Source organism: Mobula hypostoma, chromosome 10 (assembly GCF_963921235.1).
Source record: "Mobula hypostoma chromosome 10, sMobHyp1.1, whole genome shotgun sequence".
NCBI lineage: Eukaryota > Metazoa > Chordata > Chondrichthyes > Myliobatiformes > Myliobatidae > Mobula > Mobula hypostoma.
In genome coordinates, this window is record NC_086106.1 from 96,288,566 (window position 1) to 96,309,498 (window position 20,933).

The following is a 20,933-nucleotide window of genomic DNA, read 5'->3' on the forward strand; positions in this document are numbered from 1 at the left end:
GTGAGGCCCTCTCCCGACAGGGCGTGTTGTTAGGGAGACATGAAACGCAGTTCGCCTCTATCAACCAGTGGATGGAAGCCTTCTCCGCCACTCTGACCAGCATGGCCTCCCAGCTACAGCAGATTCAGCTGGTGCTGAGCTCTAATCTGCCTTCTCTTGCGGCGCCGTCAGCCCCACAGACTCCAACCCAACCAGCCCGAGAGCCCCGTTTACCTCCACCTGAACTTTACAATGGTGAACCAGGCACCTGCAGATCCTTCCTGTCTCAATGCTCGCTGATTTCTGAGCTGCAGCCCACTACCTTTCCCACTGATCGATGTTATCACACTGCTGTCGGGAAGAGCAAGAGAGTGGGGTATGGCTGTGTAGGACAGCAGAGCCCCTTTTTGCCACACGATTAAGGACTTTTGTGAGGAGAAGAGAAGAGTCTTTGACTGTTCCCAGCAGGGGTGAGAGGCAGCAAGGGAGATGTTGTTAGTTCGTCAGGGTAACCGTTCTGTTTCGGACTACGCTATTCAGTTCCGCACACAAGCTGCCACTACCAACTGGAATTCAGCGGCCCAATCTGCCATGTTCCTCTATGGGCTTAGAGAAGAGGTTAAGGATGAACTAGCCACTAGCCAACTAGCCTGATGGCTTCCAAGAGCTGGTCGATTTGGCCATTAAGATTGACAGCCACATAAAACAGCGTCAGCAGGAGCGTGACGTCCGGGGGGGGTCACGAAGAACCACCAGGGGGCGTCTGACCTCTTCCCAGCCAGCACCCAGATCTCTTTCTCCAAGTTCTCAGTCACTCCCATCCAGCCCAACGGAGCTCATGCAGATTGATCGTACCCATCTGTCTCCTTCGGAAAGAAGGAGGAGAGTCAGTACCAACTCCTGTCTGTATTGTGGTCAGGCTGGTCACTATGTATCTACCTGTCCCGTAAAAGGCCAACGCTCGCTCATAAAGAGGGGACGACAGGCAAGCAGCACTTCCTTCCCCCGGTTCCCCGTCACTCGAACCCTGCTACCTGCTTTTATACTGGCTGAAGGGAGGAGACGCACCATTTCAGTTTTTATCAACTCTGGGGCTGAGGGAAACTTTATCAGTTCCATCTTTGCGGCCAATCTCCCGTTTGAAGCAACCCCTGGAGGCCAGCGGCTTAACCGGAGTGAAACTTGCCATAGTTATCCACTCTACAGCTCCGGTGAGTCTCCTCATTTCTGGCAATCACCAGGAGAGCATTGCTTTCCATGTAATAGATTCCCCCAAAGCTGACGTTGCGTTAGGCCACCCATGGCTAGCTCAGCACGGTCCACACATTGATTGGTCTAATAACAGAGTGTTAAGCTGGAGTCCTTTCTGCCTAAATCATTGTCTGCGTGTTGCTCATACTACTCAAAGTCCGGATCCTCTGCCTACAGAAGAGTTTCCTGATCTGTCCTCTGTACCCCTGGAATATCTGGATCTAAAGCTGGTATTCAGCAAGACTTGGGCCACCACCTTACCCCCACATCGCCCCTATGACTGCGCTATAGATCTCCTCCCGGGAACCTCGCCACCTAGGGGCCATCTGTATTCCCTGTCTCCAACTGAAAGGAAAGCGATGGACGAGTATATCCAGGAGGCCTTGGCTGCAGGAATTATCCGTCCCTCTTCCTCCCCAGAGGGGCAGGGTTCTCCTTTGTAGCCAAGAAGGACGGGTCCCTGCGTCCTTGCGTGGACTATAGAGGTTTCAGTGAGGTCACCATTAAGAACCGCTATCCCCTTCCTCTTATGTCATCTGCATTTGAATTGTTCCAGGGTGCTTCATCTTCTCCAAGCTCGACCTCCGCAACGCTTACCATCTGGTCCGCATAAGAGAGGGGGATGAATGAAAGACCACGTTCAATATGCCCTCTGGGCACTACGAATATTTGGTAGTGCCTTTCGGACTTCCTAATGGTCCTGCTGTGTTCCAGTCCCTGGTGAATGGCGTCCTCAGAGACATGTTTAAGCAATTTGTATTTGTGTACTTAGATGACATTCTGATATTTTCTAGGTCCCTCTCTGAACACATCCAGCACGTCCGTCAGATGCTCCAACGACTCCTGGAGAATCAGTTGTTTGTGAAGGCGGAAAAGTGTGAATTTCACCGGAGTTCAACTTTGTTTCTGGGATATGCGATCAGCGATGGAGGAATCCAGATGGACTCTCAGAAGATCAAGGTGGTAGAGGAGTGGCCACAACCCGCCTCTCGACGAGATGTCCAATGCTTTCTTGGGTTTGCCAACTTCTATCGCCGACTTATTCGAAATTTCAGCATCCTGGCTGCCCCGCTGACTGCTCTAATCTCCTCCAAGTTGAAGTTCGCCTGGAATGCAGCAGCTGAGAAAGCCTCTTCTGATCTAAAGACTCGTTTCTCCATGGCACCTACCCTCCTTCAGCCCAATCCTACAAGGCAGTTTATTGTAGAGACTGATGCCTCTGATGTAGGAGTAGGGGCTATTCTGTCAGTGTTCAGCAGAGGACGACAAGCTACACCCGTGTGCCTTTTTTTCCCCACAAATTTTCACCCGCAGAACGCAACTATGACATCGGCAATCGAGAGCTATTGGCTGTTAAACTTGCTCTTGAGGAATGGCGGCATTGGCTTGAGGGAAAGACTACTCCTTTTCTAGTCTGGACGGATCACAAGAACCTGGAGTATATCCGTTCAGCCAAACGCCTCAACTCCCGCCAGGCCCGGTGGTCCCTGCTTTTTGCCCGTTTTAGACTCTGGCCTACTGTCCTGACTCCTTCCAATTAGTTTGATGTTTTGAAGTTACAAAACAACAGTGGTGACAAGATATTTTTTAAAATGAACCCAACAGGGCTACTGGTCTGCTGAAACACAGTGAGATGTTCAAGTTACAAAAAGCAGCACAGCATGTGTTCTTCAAAAGAGAAGACATGATTGAGTTTTCAAAAAAAAATGCTAGAAAATTGAAGAATTCATGGGTTCATAAACAGTGAGTACCAGGTGATATCCAAAAAGAAGGAGAATCCTATCTGCAGGCTGAGAATAAACAGGGAAGACATAAAACAAGTATAGAACTTTTGCTGCTTAGGAAGCTGGGTGACATCAGATGGCAGGTGCAACATGGACATCAAAAGAAGAACAGGGATGGCAAACGACACCTTTACGAGAATGAAGAGTATACTGACCGATACTAAACTAGGCATGATAACCAGCCTCAGAGTACTGAAATGTTACGTTTATCCAGTTATGTTATATGGCTCAGAATATTGGACAATACCTAGTAATATGAGGAAACTAATTGAAGCAGCAGAGATGTGGTTTTTGAGGAGGATGCAAAGAATATCATGGACGAAACGAATATCTAACAAGGATGTCATGAACAGAACAAACATAAAAAAAGAAATAATTGTCGGGTTTCGGTGGGACTCAAGTGCAGACCAATGAATACTTTTTCACCAGGATTTATTAGGGAACACAAAGGCAACGGTCCTTCAAAAACAGAAGGCAGGCACGAATCTGAAATGGCAGGCGGAGGTCTTACCCAGGAAAGGCAGTCAGGCGAGGTCAGACAATCCAGAGCGCACAGGCAAAAATCAGGTCCAGGAACAGGCAAAATCCAAAACACAGAATCAGGCAAAATCAGTTGGCAGAAGTCCCAATGACAGGCTCCACAGGGGACTGTCTTGTCTCCCTTTCTCTTCACCATTTACACCTCGGACTTCAACTACTGCACAGAGTCTTGTCATCTTCAGAAGTTTTCTGATGACTCTGCCATAGTTGGATGCATCAGCAAGGGAGATGAGGCCGAGTACAGGGCTACGGTAGGAAACTTTGTCACATGGTGTGAGCAGAATTATCTGCAGCTTAATGTGAAAAAGACTAAGGAGCTGGTGGTAGACCTGAGGAGAGCTAAGGCACCAGTGACCCCTGTTTCCATCCGGGGGTTGGGGTGGACATGGTGGAGGATTACAAATACCTGGGGATACGAATTGACAATAAACTGGACTGGTCAAGAACACTGAGGCTGTCTACAAGAAGGGTCAGAGCCGTCTCTATTTCCTGAGGAGACTGAGGTCCTTTAACATCTGCCGGATGATGCTGAGGATGTTCTACGAGTCTGTGGTGGCCAGTGCTATCATGTTTGCTGTTGTGTGCTGGGGCAGCAGGCTGAGGGTAGCAGACACCAACAGAATCAACAAACTCATTCGTAAGGCCAGTGATGTTGTGGGGATGGAACTGGACTCTCTCATGGTGGTGTCTGAAAAGAGGATGCTGTCCAAGTTGCATGCCATCTTGGACAATGTCTCCTATCCACTACATAATGTACTGGGTGGACACAGGAGTACATTCAGCCAGAGACTCATTCCACTGAGATGCAACACAGAGCATCATTCCTGCCTGTGGCCATCAAACTTTACAACTCCTCCCTTGGAGGGTCAGATGCCCTGAGCCAATAGGCTGGTCCTGGACTTATTTCCTGGCATAATTTACATATTACTATTTAACTATTTATGGTTTTATTACTATTTATTATTTATGGTGCAACTGTAATGAAAACCAATTTGCCCCCGGGATCAATAAAGTATGACTATGAGAGCACTTGGAGAAAGAATTTCACACCTGAAGTTCAGCAGAGGTTCACCTGTGGATCTGCACTCTGCAGTGAGCATCTCGTTTCCTTCCCACTAACAAACCAACATCTCTACCCTTGATCTTCTCCATTGCTACGGTGAATCCAAGTGCAAATTAGAAGAAGAACAACTCATATTCTACTCAGATAGCCTACCCTTCAATGGTATGAAAAAATTCAATTTTCCAATTTCATGCAACACATACCCTTGGTGTTCTCCTCCCCCACACTCACATGAGCACCAAGGCTTCTCTTTCCTTTATAGGTTGAAACCTTGAATCTGGAGATGAGGGGGAGGACATGGCCAGGGTTAACGATGGGTGGGTGGAACAAGATGGAACCATCTTTCTCATCCCTCCCCCCTCTCACACCTGGTCCATCTGCTCATCACCCCCTCTCCTTTACACTTCGCTCTCCATCTAGTTCTTATCAGCCTTTGTCCCATCTCACCTCATATTTCCTTATCCCTCCCAGGCCTGATGCATTGTCTCATCTCCAAAAGTTGACATACACCTTTTGCCTCAATTGATTTAGCTTGATGTATTGACTTCTTCCAGGATACTCATTCCAGCATTGAACAGTACAGCATAGCATCAGGTCATTTGGCTTGTGATGTTATATGGAATTAATTAAACTAACAATTAAATACTTACCAAACTAGTCCTTTCTGCCCACACAAAATCCCTCTACTCTACACATTCAAGTGCCTGCCTAGGGTGTCTGAAACCCTCTATTGTATTTGCCTTCACTGTCATCACTGGCAATGCATATGTTTAAAGATAAACTTTCCTCCTTTGAACTTACCACCCTCTCACCTTAAATGCATGTCTTCTGGTATCAGAGATTTGCTATCCCTAGTCATCTTTTGTCTAGTTCATTGTTCTGATGTGGTGAGATGTTAATTCTGTTTCTCTTTCCACAAATACAGTTTGGCTTGTGCAGTATTTTCAACGTATTTTATTATTAAGCATGTATTCTCTGTGGATTCCTGGCACGTCCATTCCATTTAAATATTTGAGTGTCAAGGGTCATAGAAACAGAAAATCTACAGTGCATTATGGGCCCTTCGGCCCACAATGTTGTGCTGACCATGTAACCTAATCTAGAAGCTGCCTCGAATTTCCCTCCTGCATAGCTCTCTATTTTCCTAAGTTCCATGTACCTGTCTAAGAGTCTCTTAAAAGACCCTATTGTATCTGCCTCTACCACCTTTGCTGGCAGTGCATTCCACACACCTACCACTCTGTGTGAAGAACTTACCTCTGACATCCCCCTTGTATGTACTTCCAAACACCTTAAAACTATGCCCCCTCATGTTAGCCATTTCAACCCTGGGGGGAAAAAACCTCTGACTATCCACACGATCAATGCCCCTCATCATCTTATACACCTCTATCAGGTCACCTCTCATCCTTCATCACTCCAAGGAGAAAAGGCCAAGTTCACTCAACCTATTCTCATAAGGCATGCTCTCCAATCCAGGCAACATCCTTGTAAATCTTCTCTGCACTTTCTCTATAGCATTCACATCCTTCCTGTAATGAGGTGACCAGAACTGAACACAGTACTTCAAGTGGGTTCTAACCAAGGTCTTATATAGTTGTAACATTACCTCACGGCTCTTGAACTCAATCCCACAGCTGATGAAGGCCATCACACCATGTGCCTTCTTAACAACACTGTCAACCTATGCTGCAGCTTTGAGAAATCTTTGGACCCCAAGATCTTACTGATCCTCCACATTGCCAAGAGTCTAACCATTAATATTATATTCTGTCTTCAAATTTGATCTACTAAAATGAACCACTTTACACTTATCTGGGTTGAACACTCTCTGCCACTTCTCAGCCCTGTTCTGCATCCTATCAATGTAACCTTTGACAACCCTCCAGAATATCCACAACACCCCCAACTTTTGTATCATTAGCATACTTACTAACCCACCCTTCCTCATCCAGGTCATTTATAAAAATCTCAAAAAGGATGGGTCCCAGAACAGATCCCTGCAGAACACCACTGGTCACTGACCTCCATGCAGAATACAAACCATCCACAGCCATTCTTTGCCTACTGTGGTCAAGCCAATTCTGGATCCACAAAGCAAGGTCTCCTTGGATCCCATGACTCATTACTTTCTGAATAAGTCTCACATGGGGAACCTTATCAAATGCCTTACTGAAATCCATAAACACTACATCCATCAATGTGTTTTGTTACATCCTCAAATAATTCAATCAGGTTCGTAAGGCATGACCTGCCCTTGACAAAGCCATGCTGACTATCCCTAATCAGATTGTCTCTCCAGATGCTTATAAATCCTACCTCTCAGGATCTTCTGCAACAACTTGCTCACTGCTGAAGTAAGGCTCACTGGTCTTTAATTTCCTCGGTTATCTCTACTCCCTTTCTTGAACAAGGGAACAACGTTTGCAACCTTCCAATCCTCTGGTACTTCTCCCATCCCTATTTATGATACAAATATCAATGCCAGAGGCTCAGCAATCTCATCCCTCGCTTCCCACAGTAACCTGGGGTATATCTCGTCCGGGCCCGGCGACTTATCTAACTTAATACCTTTCAAAACTCCAGCATATCCTCTTTGTTAATGTCTATACACTCAAGCGTTTCAGTCTACTTTAAATCATCCCCACAAATGCCAAGGTCCTTTTCGCTGGTGAATACTGAAGCAAAGTATTCATTAAGTACTTCCGCTACCTCCTCTGGCTCCACACACCTTTCCATACTGTCAAGGGGTATAACAAAATGTCCCCTTTACTCAACAGAATCTCGTAGATAGCCTATTCTGAACTTTAGATAAAGTCCTGTAGCAGCTCGGTGATGTTACTGATACAACACATTCTTCACGAAAATGACAACCTTAAAGTAACAATTAATATCACTGAAATTTCGCCCTGTGATAGGTTTACATAAGATTTTAACACAAGTCCCGCTTCAGCAGTTGATTTTCTACGAAAATGTTTTCACGAGCAGTCCTAACCAAACACAGAACTTCCGTCTCCTGTGAAAGGTTTTCACATCGGAACACTCATGCGTTGCACAGTTTTACCACCCAATCATCTGCCACCAAGTCCACCTTTGCCCCCAGCGCGCCTGTCTCATTGTAATTGGTTAAGATGTGGCCTTCGGTGGGCGGGGCTCGGAGCTGGACGCGTGTTGATAGTTCTAGGGCTCTGTCAATCTGTATGACAGGCCTGGAGCGATATCACGCATGCGCGGCTGGGCTCGGCGCGACGGCCGCTGCCATGGGAGCGCGAGGGAAGAGTAGTGGCGGGAGGAGGGAGCAGGAGCAAGTGGTGGCTTGGCTGAGCAGAGCCGAGTGGGACCAAGTGATTGAATACTTGTACTGCAGCGACAGCAAGCTCCAGCGGTATGCACTGGACAGGATCTCCGCCTGGAAGAGCAGGTGTGGGGCAACAGTTCAGTTGCATTAAAGGGTCGGTTTGCTAAGTGGGGTGGGTGAGAACGGGCTGCTGGCATCACGGTCCAATGTATACCCACCATTCACTTTGATGGCTGTTCCTTGGACAGTGAGGCGTTAATGGTCGTTGGAAATGAAGTACAACGCCGAAAGGAGGGTTGCTGATCTCATAATGCCTCTGTTTATATGCTAGACCGTAAGATAGGAGTTGTAGGCCATTTGGCCCATCAAGTCTGCTCCGTCATTTCATCATGGCTGATCCATTTCCTTCTCAGTCCCAATCTCCTGGCTCTCCCCGTATCCTTTCATGCCTTGACCAATCAAGAATCTATCAACCTCTGTGTGGGCACGTGGCCAAGTGGTTAAGGCATTGGACTAGCTACCTGAAGGTCGTGAGTTCGAGCCCCAGACGAGGGAACATGTTGTTTCCTTGAGCAAGGCACTTAATCACACATTGTTCTGCGACGACACTGGTGCCAAGCTGTATGGGTCCTAATGCTCTTCCCTTGGACAACATTGGTGTCGTGGAGAGGGGAGACTTGCAGCATGGGCCTCTTCCTTACAACCTTGCCCAGGCCTGTGCCCTGGAGAGTGAAGAGCGCAGATCCATGGTCTCGCAAGGGATTGGACACGCTAGAGGCAGGAAACATGTGGGGGAGTCCAGAACTAGAGGCCACAGTTTAAGAATAAGGGGTAGACAATTTAGAATGGAGTTGAGGAAAAACTTTTTCACACAGAGGGTTGTGGTTCTGTGGAATGTTCTGCCTCAGAAGGTAGTGGAGGCCAATTCTCTGGATTCTTTCAAAAAAGAGTTAGATAGAGCTCTTAAAGATAGCGGAGTGAAGGGATATGGGGAGAAGGCAGGAAAAGGGTACTGATTGTGGATGATCACAGTGAATGGTGGTGCTGGCTCGAAGGGCTGAATGGCCTACTGCGTCTATTGTTTCAGGTTGCAAGCCTTTCGAGAAATTAAAAAACTAGTGTAGTTTTGAAGAGATGTCATTGACCTTTTTTACTTTCTTTTCATAGGTGCTATCTCTGTTGTTAACTACACATTAGTTGTCTTAAGATTGCTATTGTGCAGATTTTTGCTTCTGTAGATTATTGAGGTTTTGTTGTAGGTCATTGGTAGAAGCACTATTCTGCAATGCCAGGTAGTATATGGGAATGGAAGATCAGTTAATATTTCAGATGGTGGCCTGTCATCAGAACTGGAAAAGTAGGGGTAAAATGTTTTCTCCTTTTCCCCTTAACCACAGTTAAAGCTGCTTAAAAAAACACAACAGGGTGAATGGAGTTGAAACTGAAAGATGCAGCAAATGTTGGTGCCATTGTAAGGGAATGTGTTGAATGATAGTTCATTAGTTTGGAGTAGGCTTCATTAGAACGGCGTAAGAGGTCAGTGACGGGGTTCAATGTGGGCCTGGAGAAATGACAAATAAATGGAGGCTCAGGACAATTCCTCTGGTCTGAACAAAGTTGATATGCAAAGCAGTCACCCAGTTTGCATTTTACCTCTTCGATATAGAGAATCTTGTTGACTATAATTATGAGGAGATTATACCCTGTTAACTATGGTTATTGGGAAATTGTGGTTGGGGAAGGGGATGTCAGGAGATTTGCATGGAAGACATCATCACAATAGATACAAGAAACAATGGATGGAATGTGTGGAGGAAGTGGGATAGTGGAGTTAGTAGATAATGAGTTTTCAATGGATATTGGTGGCTAACCTACATCTATCGCAGCCAAAAAAGGTCAAGAAAAATCAAATATGGGTAATATTGAAAGTGAGAGTAAGGTAAAAATTGGCAGTAGAGATGTTGATGTATCACTGATAGTAATCACAATAGCAGACAATGATAGGGAGGGAGACTGCGCAGGAGTTAATCAAAGCCTTGCTTGCATCAGGTGAAGAGATGGGCCCGGCTTTTGGATCCACGCAAGTTATTTACGATTGTACTTTTTTTTAATTTGGGGAATACAAATGGCATTAAAGGAGAAGTTGTTCATTGTAGATATGTTTGTGCATATTCATAAAGTAGTGGTAGAGGGAACTAGTTGAGAGTGGAAATAATGATGGGTCCTCTGGCAAACTTTGTGTGGGGTAAAGGTGCAGAGGGATTGGATCAACTGGTTGGGTGCAGAAACTTGAAACTGTCAAATGTAGCACTGGGTGTCAGCAATGCCATACATGTAGCACTGGGTGTCAGCAATGCCATACATGTACGTTTGTGCTGGACCAGTTTGATCATTTCCAAAATAACTTCATAGTCTTACTTTCATTGTTGCTTTACACTGTGATATTTGTTAATAGCTCACTTTTTACTTCTTGTAGGTATGGCAACAGTACCCCGCTTGCTGTGGAGTGCACCGCAAACCTAATTCATTGTAAACTTCATGATGATGCAGGGGAAACTGCATCTAATGAATTAGTCCTCTCATATGGACTTGCTCTTGTCAGGTAATGTTTGTGTTTTCCTTTCCAAATGGAGTTGTTAAATATTTTGTGTATTCTTTTGTTTTGCAAGTTATCTCTTCTCTCTTCTCTGTTGTAAACGTTTCCTTGCACAGGATGCGATTTAGTTAATCCTAATAACAATTGGGTAACTTTCAATAAATAATCTTTAGTTAGTCTTTGCAGCGAATTAGATAATTATTTTACCATAGTAGACATCCCATTTGAACCGAAGTCTCCTATTACCTTCCACTGATGTTTGTAATTGTGCCAATAGGGATCATCAGTCCTGATAGGAAAGTTAAATGGAGATCTTTCCTCCATCCTCTCTCTTTACCTCAATCTCAGAAACTGTCTTGATTAGATAATCCATCTTGGAACATGAATTAAACATGAAACTTGTTCATCTGTAAGATTTAGTTAAGCTTATTTAGAAGTGGGATAGACTGGTTTTACTTTATTCTGGAGTCATTGCTAATATACGATGGAAGTTTTTATGCTTGCTGAAATGAGTATTTCTATAAAGAATTGGATACTTTCCAATATTTACAAGAAATTGGTTTCATGACAAGACCACATTCCTGATGAGTTTATGATAACGAGATAGCAGAACAATAATGGATAACAAAAACCTCCCTGAATGGGTACACAGAAAATAAATATTCCATTCTTCTAACAGCTAAAACTTGAACAAAGCATTAGAAGGTTCAAGGCATGAATCAGGGTTTTAAAACTGAACAAAACAAAATTAGCCTTAAATAGTTATATTGTAAAGTAAAAGTTCAGAATTTTTTTTTACTTACAATTTAAAATACACAATTGTATATTTTAAAATTGTATATTACAAATATCATTGACTATTTCATAACTGGCTGTGGCATCTGTTTGTTGAACCAGCACTGTTAGGGTCTGAAAGTTACTAGGCCTGTAGACTAGTACAGACCAAACAATATATGGCATGTGGTGAATAACTGCTCAATTACCAATTTCACTGGTGAGCTTTTGTACACTCTATCTTAGTGGTCGCCAACCTTTTTAAGCCCAAGATCCCCTACCTCGGCCTTAGTGAAAGGCAAGATCGATCTACTAAATCGGTTAGTCACACACATGCGCACCAGGCAGAAAAGACCGGAAGTAAAACCCCTCAACCCGGAAGCAACCTCCCTTTACAAACAGCTTTCCGTAGCGGGAGTATTGCTATATTACTATTATCATAATTAGTATTACTTATTTTTATAATGCTCACATTACAACACCTTTAGTTCTATGTTTCATTATTTAATTTTATTTCAACACGAAAAATAAATGAATAAAAATTGACTGTTGCACTCTGCTAGTTCCCTGAAATTTGGCTCATAACTACAGACAGCCAGTTTGAGACAGTCTGTGAGGTGTCTCAGTAAGATAGCTCCTGTACTTAGATTTCATAATTTTCATCTGTTGCAGCACAGCGCCCTTGCAAACCTCCTGACAGACTGAATATTTGAATGGACAGTTTCCTTTGTTAAACTGAATGTTGAATCTGCCACGTTTTTCAGGTGTTTTGTATTGGTAAACTGTTACTGAGACACTAGTATGAGTTTCAGAGGTACGCAAGATAATGACACCACTGTTTTTTATTTCCCAGTTATTTACATTTGGGGTATGTTGGAATTTAAAGGGGGAGAAGTGTTGTAATGTGAGCATCATAAAGATAAGTTAATACAAATTAGGACAATGGTAATATAGCAATACCCCCACTACGAAAAGCTGTTTGTAAAGAGAGGTTGCTTCCGGGTTGCGGGGTTTTACTTCTGATCTTTTCTACCATGGTGCATGGCGGGGGAGCTACACACATGCGCGCTGGGCAGAAAGAATGGAACTAAAACCCCACAACCCGGAAACAAGCTCTCTTTACAAACGGCTTTCAGTAGCGGCAGTATTGCTATGTTACCGTTATCCTAATTAGTATTACTTATTTTTATAATGTTCACGTTACAACAGTATTTGTGAATTTATTTTTCATTTTTTTCGGGATCTACTGGGAAAGTCTCAAAAATCGACCGGTTGATCGCGATCGATCGGTTGGTGACCACTACTCTGTCTAGTTACTAATACTGCTACTGCTTGACTTGGTATGTTAAACTTCTTTATGTGAGTGATTGTATATAGAATTTTCATTGGTGGTGTAATAAAAACAGCAGGTGAATTATGAATGTTATTAAGGTAGGGGGATGAGGGAGTGCAGTTGGTGGCAGGATTTCAGTTACAATGTACTTTGTAATAAATTAAACTTTGATTGTCACGTGTATAGCTACTACAAACATGCACAATTGAATTTGTTCCTACAGTTGCAAAACTGCAGTACAATTTAGTATTTTGCCAATTATTTAGAATGGCTAACAAATTTGGATATTGAATTTTGTAGGTTTGTTAATCTGATTACTGAAAGGAAACAGAAAAGAATCGTTGTGTCATTAAGACGTTTGGCAAATGAGGTGGGTAGTGTGTTTTTCTACTTTAATCAATATTGGAAAAATAAAGTCATGTGGCTGTGATACTAATGTCAGAAATAGAACAGAGGCTTTTGAATTTGTGGATGGGTTAAACTAATTTGGCGGGGGGGCTGAAGCAGCTGGTATACAAGTAGATGCAGGGTTTAGTTTAGACTTGACTTGAAAGGGACAAGAATCTAGCTTCTGGTAACATTGGGCAAGTTAGAGATGGGCAGGTATGATGTGTGCATCATTGAGTTGTGGCTAGAAGAAGATCATAGTTGGGAGCTTAACATATAAGAGTACACATTGTATTGAAAGAACAGGCAGGCAGAGGAAATGGGCTAGCTCTGTTGGTTAAAAAATGAAATCCAATCTGTAGAAAGAGGGGGCATGGGTTGGAAGATGTAGAATCCTTGTATTTGAGTGAAGAAACTGCAAGGGTAAAAAGACTGATGGGAGTTATATAGAGGCCTCTGAACAGTAACCAGGATGTGGAATGCAGATTATAATGGGAGATAGTAAAGGTACTTATTTTTACTGCTACGATAGTCATGGGGGAATTTCAATATGCATGTAGATTGAGAAAATCAGGTTGGTGCTGGACCCCAAGAGGGAATTTGTAGAATGCCTATGAGATAGCTTTTTAAAGCAGCTTGTGGTTGAGCCCACTAGGGCAAAGGCAATTCTAGATTGGGTGTTGTGTAATAAACAAGATTGATTAGAGAGCTTATGGTAGAGGAACCATTAGGAGATGCTGATCATAATATAACAGAAGTCACCCTGCAGTTTGAGAGGGAGAAACTGATGTCAGATGCATCAGTATTACAGTGGAATAAAGGGATCTACAGAATCATGAGAGAGAAGACTGACCAAAGTTGATTGGAAAGAGCTATTAGGAGAAATGACAGCAGAACAACAATCCGGAAGGTGCAGAGTAAATGCATCTCATAGAAGTAGTAGTTCTCTAAATGTGGATGAAACAACCGTTGCTGACAAGCAAAGCCAAAAGTCAGCATAAAAGCAGGAGGCAGAGGGCATACAATCTAACAAAAAAAAAAGTAGGAAGGTGGAGGATTGGGAAGCTTTTTAAACCCACAGCAGGCAAAAAAGCAATAAGGAGAGAAAAGATGAAAAATTATGCTGGAGAGGCAGTAATGAGGGACAAAGAAATAGTGGATGAACTTAATAAATATTTTGCATTGGTCTTCACTGTGGAAGGTACCAGCAATATGCCAAAAGTTTGAGTGTCAGGCAGAAGTGAATGTGGTTGCTATTACTAAGGGGAAGGTGCTTGGGAAGATGAAAGGTCTGAAGGTAGATAAGTCATCTGGACCAGATGCTGTACATCTCAGGGTTCTGGAGGGGGGAAAAAAAAGTAGCTGAATAGATTATGGGGGCATTAGTAGTGATCTTTCAGGAATCACTAAATTGTCGAATAGTTTTGGAAGTGTGGGAAATGAAATGTGTCACTCCACTCTTTAAGAAGGGAGGAAAGCAGAAGAAAAGAAATTACAGGTCAGTTAGCCTGACTTCAGTAGTTGCAAAGATGTTGGAGTCTGTCGTCAATTGAGGTTTCAGGCTATGTGGAGGCATATGATAAAACAGGCCAAAGTCAGCATGGTTTTCCAAAGGGGAAATCTTGTCTGTCAAGTCTGTTGGGATTCTGAGGAAATGACAGGCAGTATAGACAAGCGAGAGTCAGTGAATGTTGTTTATTTGGATTTTTTGAAGGCCTTTGACAATGTCACATATGAGACTGCTTAATAAATTAAGGGCCCATGGTATTATGGGAAAGGTACAGGAATGGATAAAGATTGGCTGACCTGTAGGAGGCAAATGGGGAATAAAGGGGCCTTTCTCTGGTTTGCTGCTGGTGACTAGCAGTGTTTCACAGGGGCTGATGTTGGGACCATTTCTTTTCACATTATGTCAGTGATTTGGATGTTAGAATTAATGGCTTTGTGGACATGTTTGTGAACGATAAGAAGGTAAGTGGAGGGGCAGGTCGTGTTGAGGAAGCAGGGAGTCTGCAAAAGGACTGAGCCAGTTTGGGAGATTGGGCAAAGAAGTGGCAGATGGAATATAGTGTAGGGAAATGAATGGTCATGCACTTTGGTAGAAGGAATAAAGGCATGGACTATTTTCTAAATGGGGTAAAAATTCAAAATCCGAAGTGCAAAGGGACTTGGGAGTCCTCATGTAGGATTTCCTGAAGGTTAATTTGCCAGTTGAGTTGGTGATAGGAAAGATAAATTTGATGTTAACATTATTTCAAGAGAATTATAAAAGTAAGGATATAATGCTGAGGCTTTATAAGGCATCTATCAGGCCGCACTTGTATTTTGAGCAACCTTAGGGCCCCTTATCTAAGAAAATAAGTGCTTGCATTGGAGAGGGTCCTGAGGAAGTCTACAAGAGTGATTCTGGTATTGAAAGGGTTAATGTATGTGGAGTGTTTGGCTCTGGGATGGGCCCGTTCTTGTTGGAGAGCAGACAAATGAAGGGGATCTCATTGTAACCTATTGAATATTGAGAGGTCTAGATAGAGTAGACATGGAGTGGATGTTTCCTATAGTGGGGAAGTCTGAACAGAGGGATGTCCCTTTAGAACAGAGGAGGAGGAATTTATTTAACCAGAGGGTGGTGATTCAGTGGAATTCATTGCCATAGATGGCTGTGGAGGCCAAGTCACTGAGTATATTCAAAGCGAAGGTTGATATGTCCTTGATTAGTAAGAGCATCAGAAGTTATGGGGGGGGGGGGAAAGCAGGAGAATGGGATTGAGAGGAATAACAAACCAGCCATGATGGAATGGTGGAGCAGAGTCGATGGGCCAAATGGCCTAATTCTGTTCCTTTGTCTTAGGGTTTTTTGAAGTTTATTCTCAGCTGCTGAGCTTCTCTCCAGTTGCATCCAGCTATGTACTGGCCTTCTGGACCTATCTTTTTGATCTTTTTCCTTTTTTTATATATAGAATTCTGCATAAGATCAAGATCTTCCAAGAGAAATATTTAATTTACCTTGGAACACACTGCTTTAATGTTTGCCAATATGAGAACACAATGCACAGTATTAGAGTCTCTACTCTGATACTTCAGATTAAATTCAATCCTGATTAATGGGATGAATGTAACCTCTGGTTAATAGTCTCAACATATCATGGATCAAGTACACAATCTGTTTCTAATTTAACATTAATGGGCAGGCTGACGTGAAATTGATAGCTACAAACATTTATTTTTCTTTACCTCCCTTTAGATGAATATACCAGAATGGATAGTAAACCTACGACATGAACTAACTCATAGGAGACTGCCCACATTAGCGTGGTGCAGGAAAGGTAATAACATCCTCTGTTTTATTTGCTCAGCATGAGGTGCTGTTGAAATTAAAAAAGATCTGCCACTCTACTGCTACGAGATTTTTAAACCGTTTGGTGTTTCTGTCCTGCAACCACTGCCTTTTTTAATTATCTGTGGATATATTGCAATATTTATTTGCATTTTTCAGCTGTCTAAGCCATTAATCATAAATCCTCATCATTTATCAGACCATGGGATGTTGCTACTTTGTGAGCTGACACAGGAGTTGTGCAACCCAAGAATCAAAGAATACTGGAAGGAGATCATGAGATTATTTGAAAGAACAATCTAATTATTTTCAATTTGTGATCCTTTGATCTACTTTTGCAAATACTTTAAGTATTTGCCCAATTTGGGGAGTATGTCTATTGCAATTACATAAAATTAAGATTCATCTAAAGGGGAAATGAGCCTACTTAAAGCCCTGTATCAGTGATATCTAACAACTTATTTGAATTCACAACTACCATTGTGTTTTGTAGGGATAGCATGGGAACATAAATATTTTAATGTAATCTTCTCTTATCCCATAATTTTTTTGTTACAATTAATTGTGTGTTTTACAGTTGGAGACAATGGTACATTAAGACCATAAGAGATAGCTATTTCGTCAAGGCTGATCCATTTTCCCTCTCAGCTCTATTCTCTTGCCTTCTTACTGTGACTTTTCATGCCCCGACTAATCAAGAACCTATCAATCATCGCCTTAAAAACACCCAGTGATCTGGCCTCCACAGCCACCTGGAACAATGAAATCCACAGATCTCCAACCTTTGGCTAAAGAAATCTCTCCTCATCTCTATTCTAAGTGGATGTCCCTCTGTTCTGAGGCTGTGTCTTCTGGTGCTAGACTCCCCCACTATAGAAAGCATCCTCTCTGCTCTCTATGCCTTTCAACAGTTGATAGGTTTCAGTGAGATCCCCCTCATTCTTCTAAATTCCATTGAGTGCAGGCCCTGAGCCATCAAGCGCTCCTCATACAATAACCCTTTCATTCCTGGAATCATACTCGTGACCCTTCTCCAATATCAGCACACCCTTAAGGGGCCTATAACTGCTCACAATACTCTGAGGCCTCACCAGTTCTTTATAAAGCCTCAGCATTACATCCTTTTTTATTCTAGAACTCTCGAAGTGAATGCTAACATTGGATTTGCCTTCCTTATCATCAACTCAGACTGCAAGTTAACCTTTAGTGAATCCTGCATGAGGAATCCCAAGTCCCCTTCCACCTCAGAGTTTTGAAAATAGTCTATGCTTTGTTCCTTTTTCGAAGGTGCATAACCCCCCGACACTGTACTCTGTTTATCACTTCTTTGCCTATTCTCTTAATTGAAGTCCTTCTGTAGCCTCCCTACTTCCTCAACGCTACCTGCCCCTCCACTTAAGGGGTTTGTATCGTCTGCAAAGTTGACAGCAAAGCCATCAGTTCTGTCATCCAAATTATTGACATATAACATAAGCAGTCCCAACACTGACCGCTGCAGTCAACCAGAAGATACTCCCTTTATTCCCACGCTTTGGCTCCTGGCAATCAGCCAATCCTCTATCCATGCTAGTATTTTTCCTGTAATACCATGTGTTCTTAGCTTGTTAAACAGCCTCATATGTGGCACCTTGTCAAAGGCTTTCTGAAAATTGAGCTACACAACATTGACCAATTCTCCTTAGTCTATCCTGCTTGTTGTTTCTTCAAAGAATTCCAACAGATTTGTCAGGCAAGATTTTCCCTTAAGGAAACCATACTGACTAAGGCCTATTTTATTATGTGCCTCCAAGCACCCCTAGTCCTCATCCTTAACGATAGACTCCAACATCTTCCCAACCATTGATTTCGGACTAACTGGCCTATATCTTCCTTTCTTCTGCCTCTCTCCCTTCTTGAAGACTGGAGTGACACTTGCAATTTTCCCTCCAGAGCCAAGTCAGAATCTAGTGATTCTTGAAAGACCATTACTAATTCCTCCACAATCTCTTTAGCTACTTCTTTCAGATTCCTGAGGTGTAGTCCTTCTGGTTCAAGTGACTTGCCTACTTTCAGACCTTTCAGCTTTCCAGGCATCTTCTCCCATGTAATGGCAATTGCATTCGTTTCTGCCCTTGACACTCTTGAACTTCTGGCATACTGCTAGTGTCTTCCACAGTGAAGACTGATACAAAATACTTGTCCTGATTACTACGTCTTCAGCATCATTTTCCAGTGGTCTGATGTATACTATCACTTCTCTTTTACTCTTTATATATCTGCAAAGAACTTTTGGTATCCTTATGATATTATTAACCAGTTTATCTTCATATTTCATCTTTTCCCTCCTTGTGGATATTTAGTTGCCTTCTGTTGGTTTTTAAAAGCTTCCCAAACCTCTAATTTGTCACTAATATTTGCTTTAATATATGCTCTCTTTCGCCGCTGTTGTTTTTGAATTCCCTTGTCAGCTATGGTTGTGTCATCCTACCTTTAGAATACTTCCTCTTCTTTGGGCTGTACCTATCCTGTGCCTTCCAAAATGCATCCAGAAACTAGCCATTGCTGTTCTGCTGTCATCCCTGCTAGTGTTAGCTTCCAGTCAACTTTGACCAGCTCCTCTCTCATGTCCTATAATGCTCCTTACATCACTGTAAATCTGATTTTAGCTTCTCCCTATCAAGTTGCAGGGTGAAGAGTATCCTGTCATGATCGCTGTTTCCTAAGGGCTCCTTTGCCTTAAACTCCCCAATCAAATCCAATTCATTACACAACACCCAAGCTAGAATAGCCTTTTCCCTGGTGAGCTCAACCAGAAGGTGCTCTAAGAAACCATCTTGTAGGCATTTTACAAATTCTAGCACCAACCTGATTTTTCCTATCTGCCTGCACATTGAAATCCCCCACAACTTTTGTGACCGCCCTTTTGATGTAGGTTTTTTTCTATCCCCCATTGTGATTTGTAGCCCACGTCCTTGCTCCTGTCCAGAGGCCTTTATATAACTTGCATCAGGGTCTTTTTACCCTTGCAGTTTCTTCACACTACCCACAAGGAATCTATATCTTCTGATCCTATGTACTCTTTCTAAGGATTTGATTTCATTTTTTACCAACACAACCAAGCCCAACCCCTCTGCCCATCTACCTGTCCTTTCAATATAATGTGTATCCTTGTATGTTAAGCTCCTAAATCTGATGATCTTTCAGCCATGACTCAGTGATGCCCACAATACCATACCTTCCAATCTCTAACTGCACTATAAGATCATCTACTTTATTCTGTATGCTGAATGCATTCAAATATAACACCTTTAGTCATGCATTTGTCACCTTTTTTATCTTGTCCCCATGTTATACTGCAACTCATCCCACTGACTACAGATTTACCCTATCATTTGCCTGTCCTTCCTGACAGTCTCACTGCGCCCTGTCTCTAGGTGTATATCAACTGCCCTATCACTCTGGTTCCTGACCCCTGCCAAATTAGTTTAAACCCTCCCCAACAGCTCTAGCAAACCTGCTTGTAAGAATATTGGTCCCCCTTGGGTTCAGGTCTGGCCTGTCCCTTTTGTACAGTTCATGTACACCTGACACCTGGATGAATGTACATACCATCCGGGTGTCTCTTTCTCATCCATAGGATTTTGTATCTACACTTTTACCTATGGAACCTTATTACTATTGCAGTCCTGTTCTTCCACACCCCCACCCCACCACTTCCCTTCTGAGCCACGCCACCAGACTCAATTAGTTCCAAAGACCTGGTTGCTATGACTCTCTCCGGTAGGTTATTCGTGCCCACCCCCCAACCAAAGTATCCAAAGCACTATTCTTAATGCTTATTCTGACATGAGCAGCTACAGGGTGACTCTGCACTGGCTGCCCATTTCGTTTCCCTCTCCTGACAGTCATCCGGATACCTGCCTCCTGTAACTTGGGGGTGACTATTGTCCTGTGGCTTTTATCGCATCCTCAATTTCCCATATGAGCCAAAGGTCATTGAGCTGCAGCTCAAGGTTCCTTAACATGTTCTTTGAGGGGCTGCAGCTCCAATTCCTTAACACATTCTCTAAGGGGTTACAGCTCAGTGGTTATCTGGTAGGCTGAAGGTTTCATAAATTCCCACATCTCACATAGAGAACACAACACAGCCCCTGGAGCCATTCTCACTGAAAGCCAATATGTTGATCAAATAAGTCAGGCTTAATACATATTTTAAAGAAAATGTTTGAAAATTTATTTCCTGAAAGCATGATGAAATTTCAAGATTTAGATTTCCATGTGACCTGTTTTATGTGATATAATTTTGAATTGAGGCATTATGTGGAGTTTGTGAACTTAAATGATTTTTCACTGATCTTTGTTCTGGAGGTTGCGAGTTTGTCTTGGAATGGCTGCGGCAGCAATATTGGAATCAACAATTAGGAAATAACCTTGTTGATGGCTGGACTTTGGACTCACAAGAAGAGGAGGATGATGAAATCCAATTACAGGAGCAACTGAAACAGAAAGTGTTACATGGTTTGTATATAAAAGCTTTGAAAATGTTTCATTAACTAAAAATTTCCTCAAATTTTGAGCACCAAAGGTGATCTGGGAATCAATTCTGGTATATTCT

At 42.9% G+C, this 20,933-nt stretch overlaps 1 protein-coding gene across 1 annotated transcript in view; it reads left to right on the forward strand.

The window, feature by feature from the left end:
* Positions 1-7,855: 7,855 nt before the first annotated feature.
* las1l (LAS1 like ribosome biogenesis factor) overlaps positions 7,856-20,933 on the forward strand; it is a 55,126-nt gene continuing 42,048 nt past the window's right edge. The window contains exons 1-5 of the mRNA XM_063060912.1: positions 7,856-8,038; positions 10,392-10,517; positions 12,919-12,988; positions 16,247-16,328; positions 20,687-20,836. Coding sequence (XP_062916982.1) covers positions 7,878-8,038; positions 10,392-10,517; positions 12,919-12,988; positions 16,247-16,328; positions 20,687-20,836 — 589 coding nt within the window. The 5' untranslated portion in view covers positions 7,856-7,877. The remainder of the gene's footprint in view (positions 8,039-10,391; positions 10,518-12,918; positions 12,989-16,246; positions 16,329-20,686; positions 20,837-20,933) is intronic.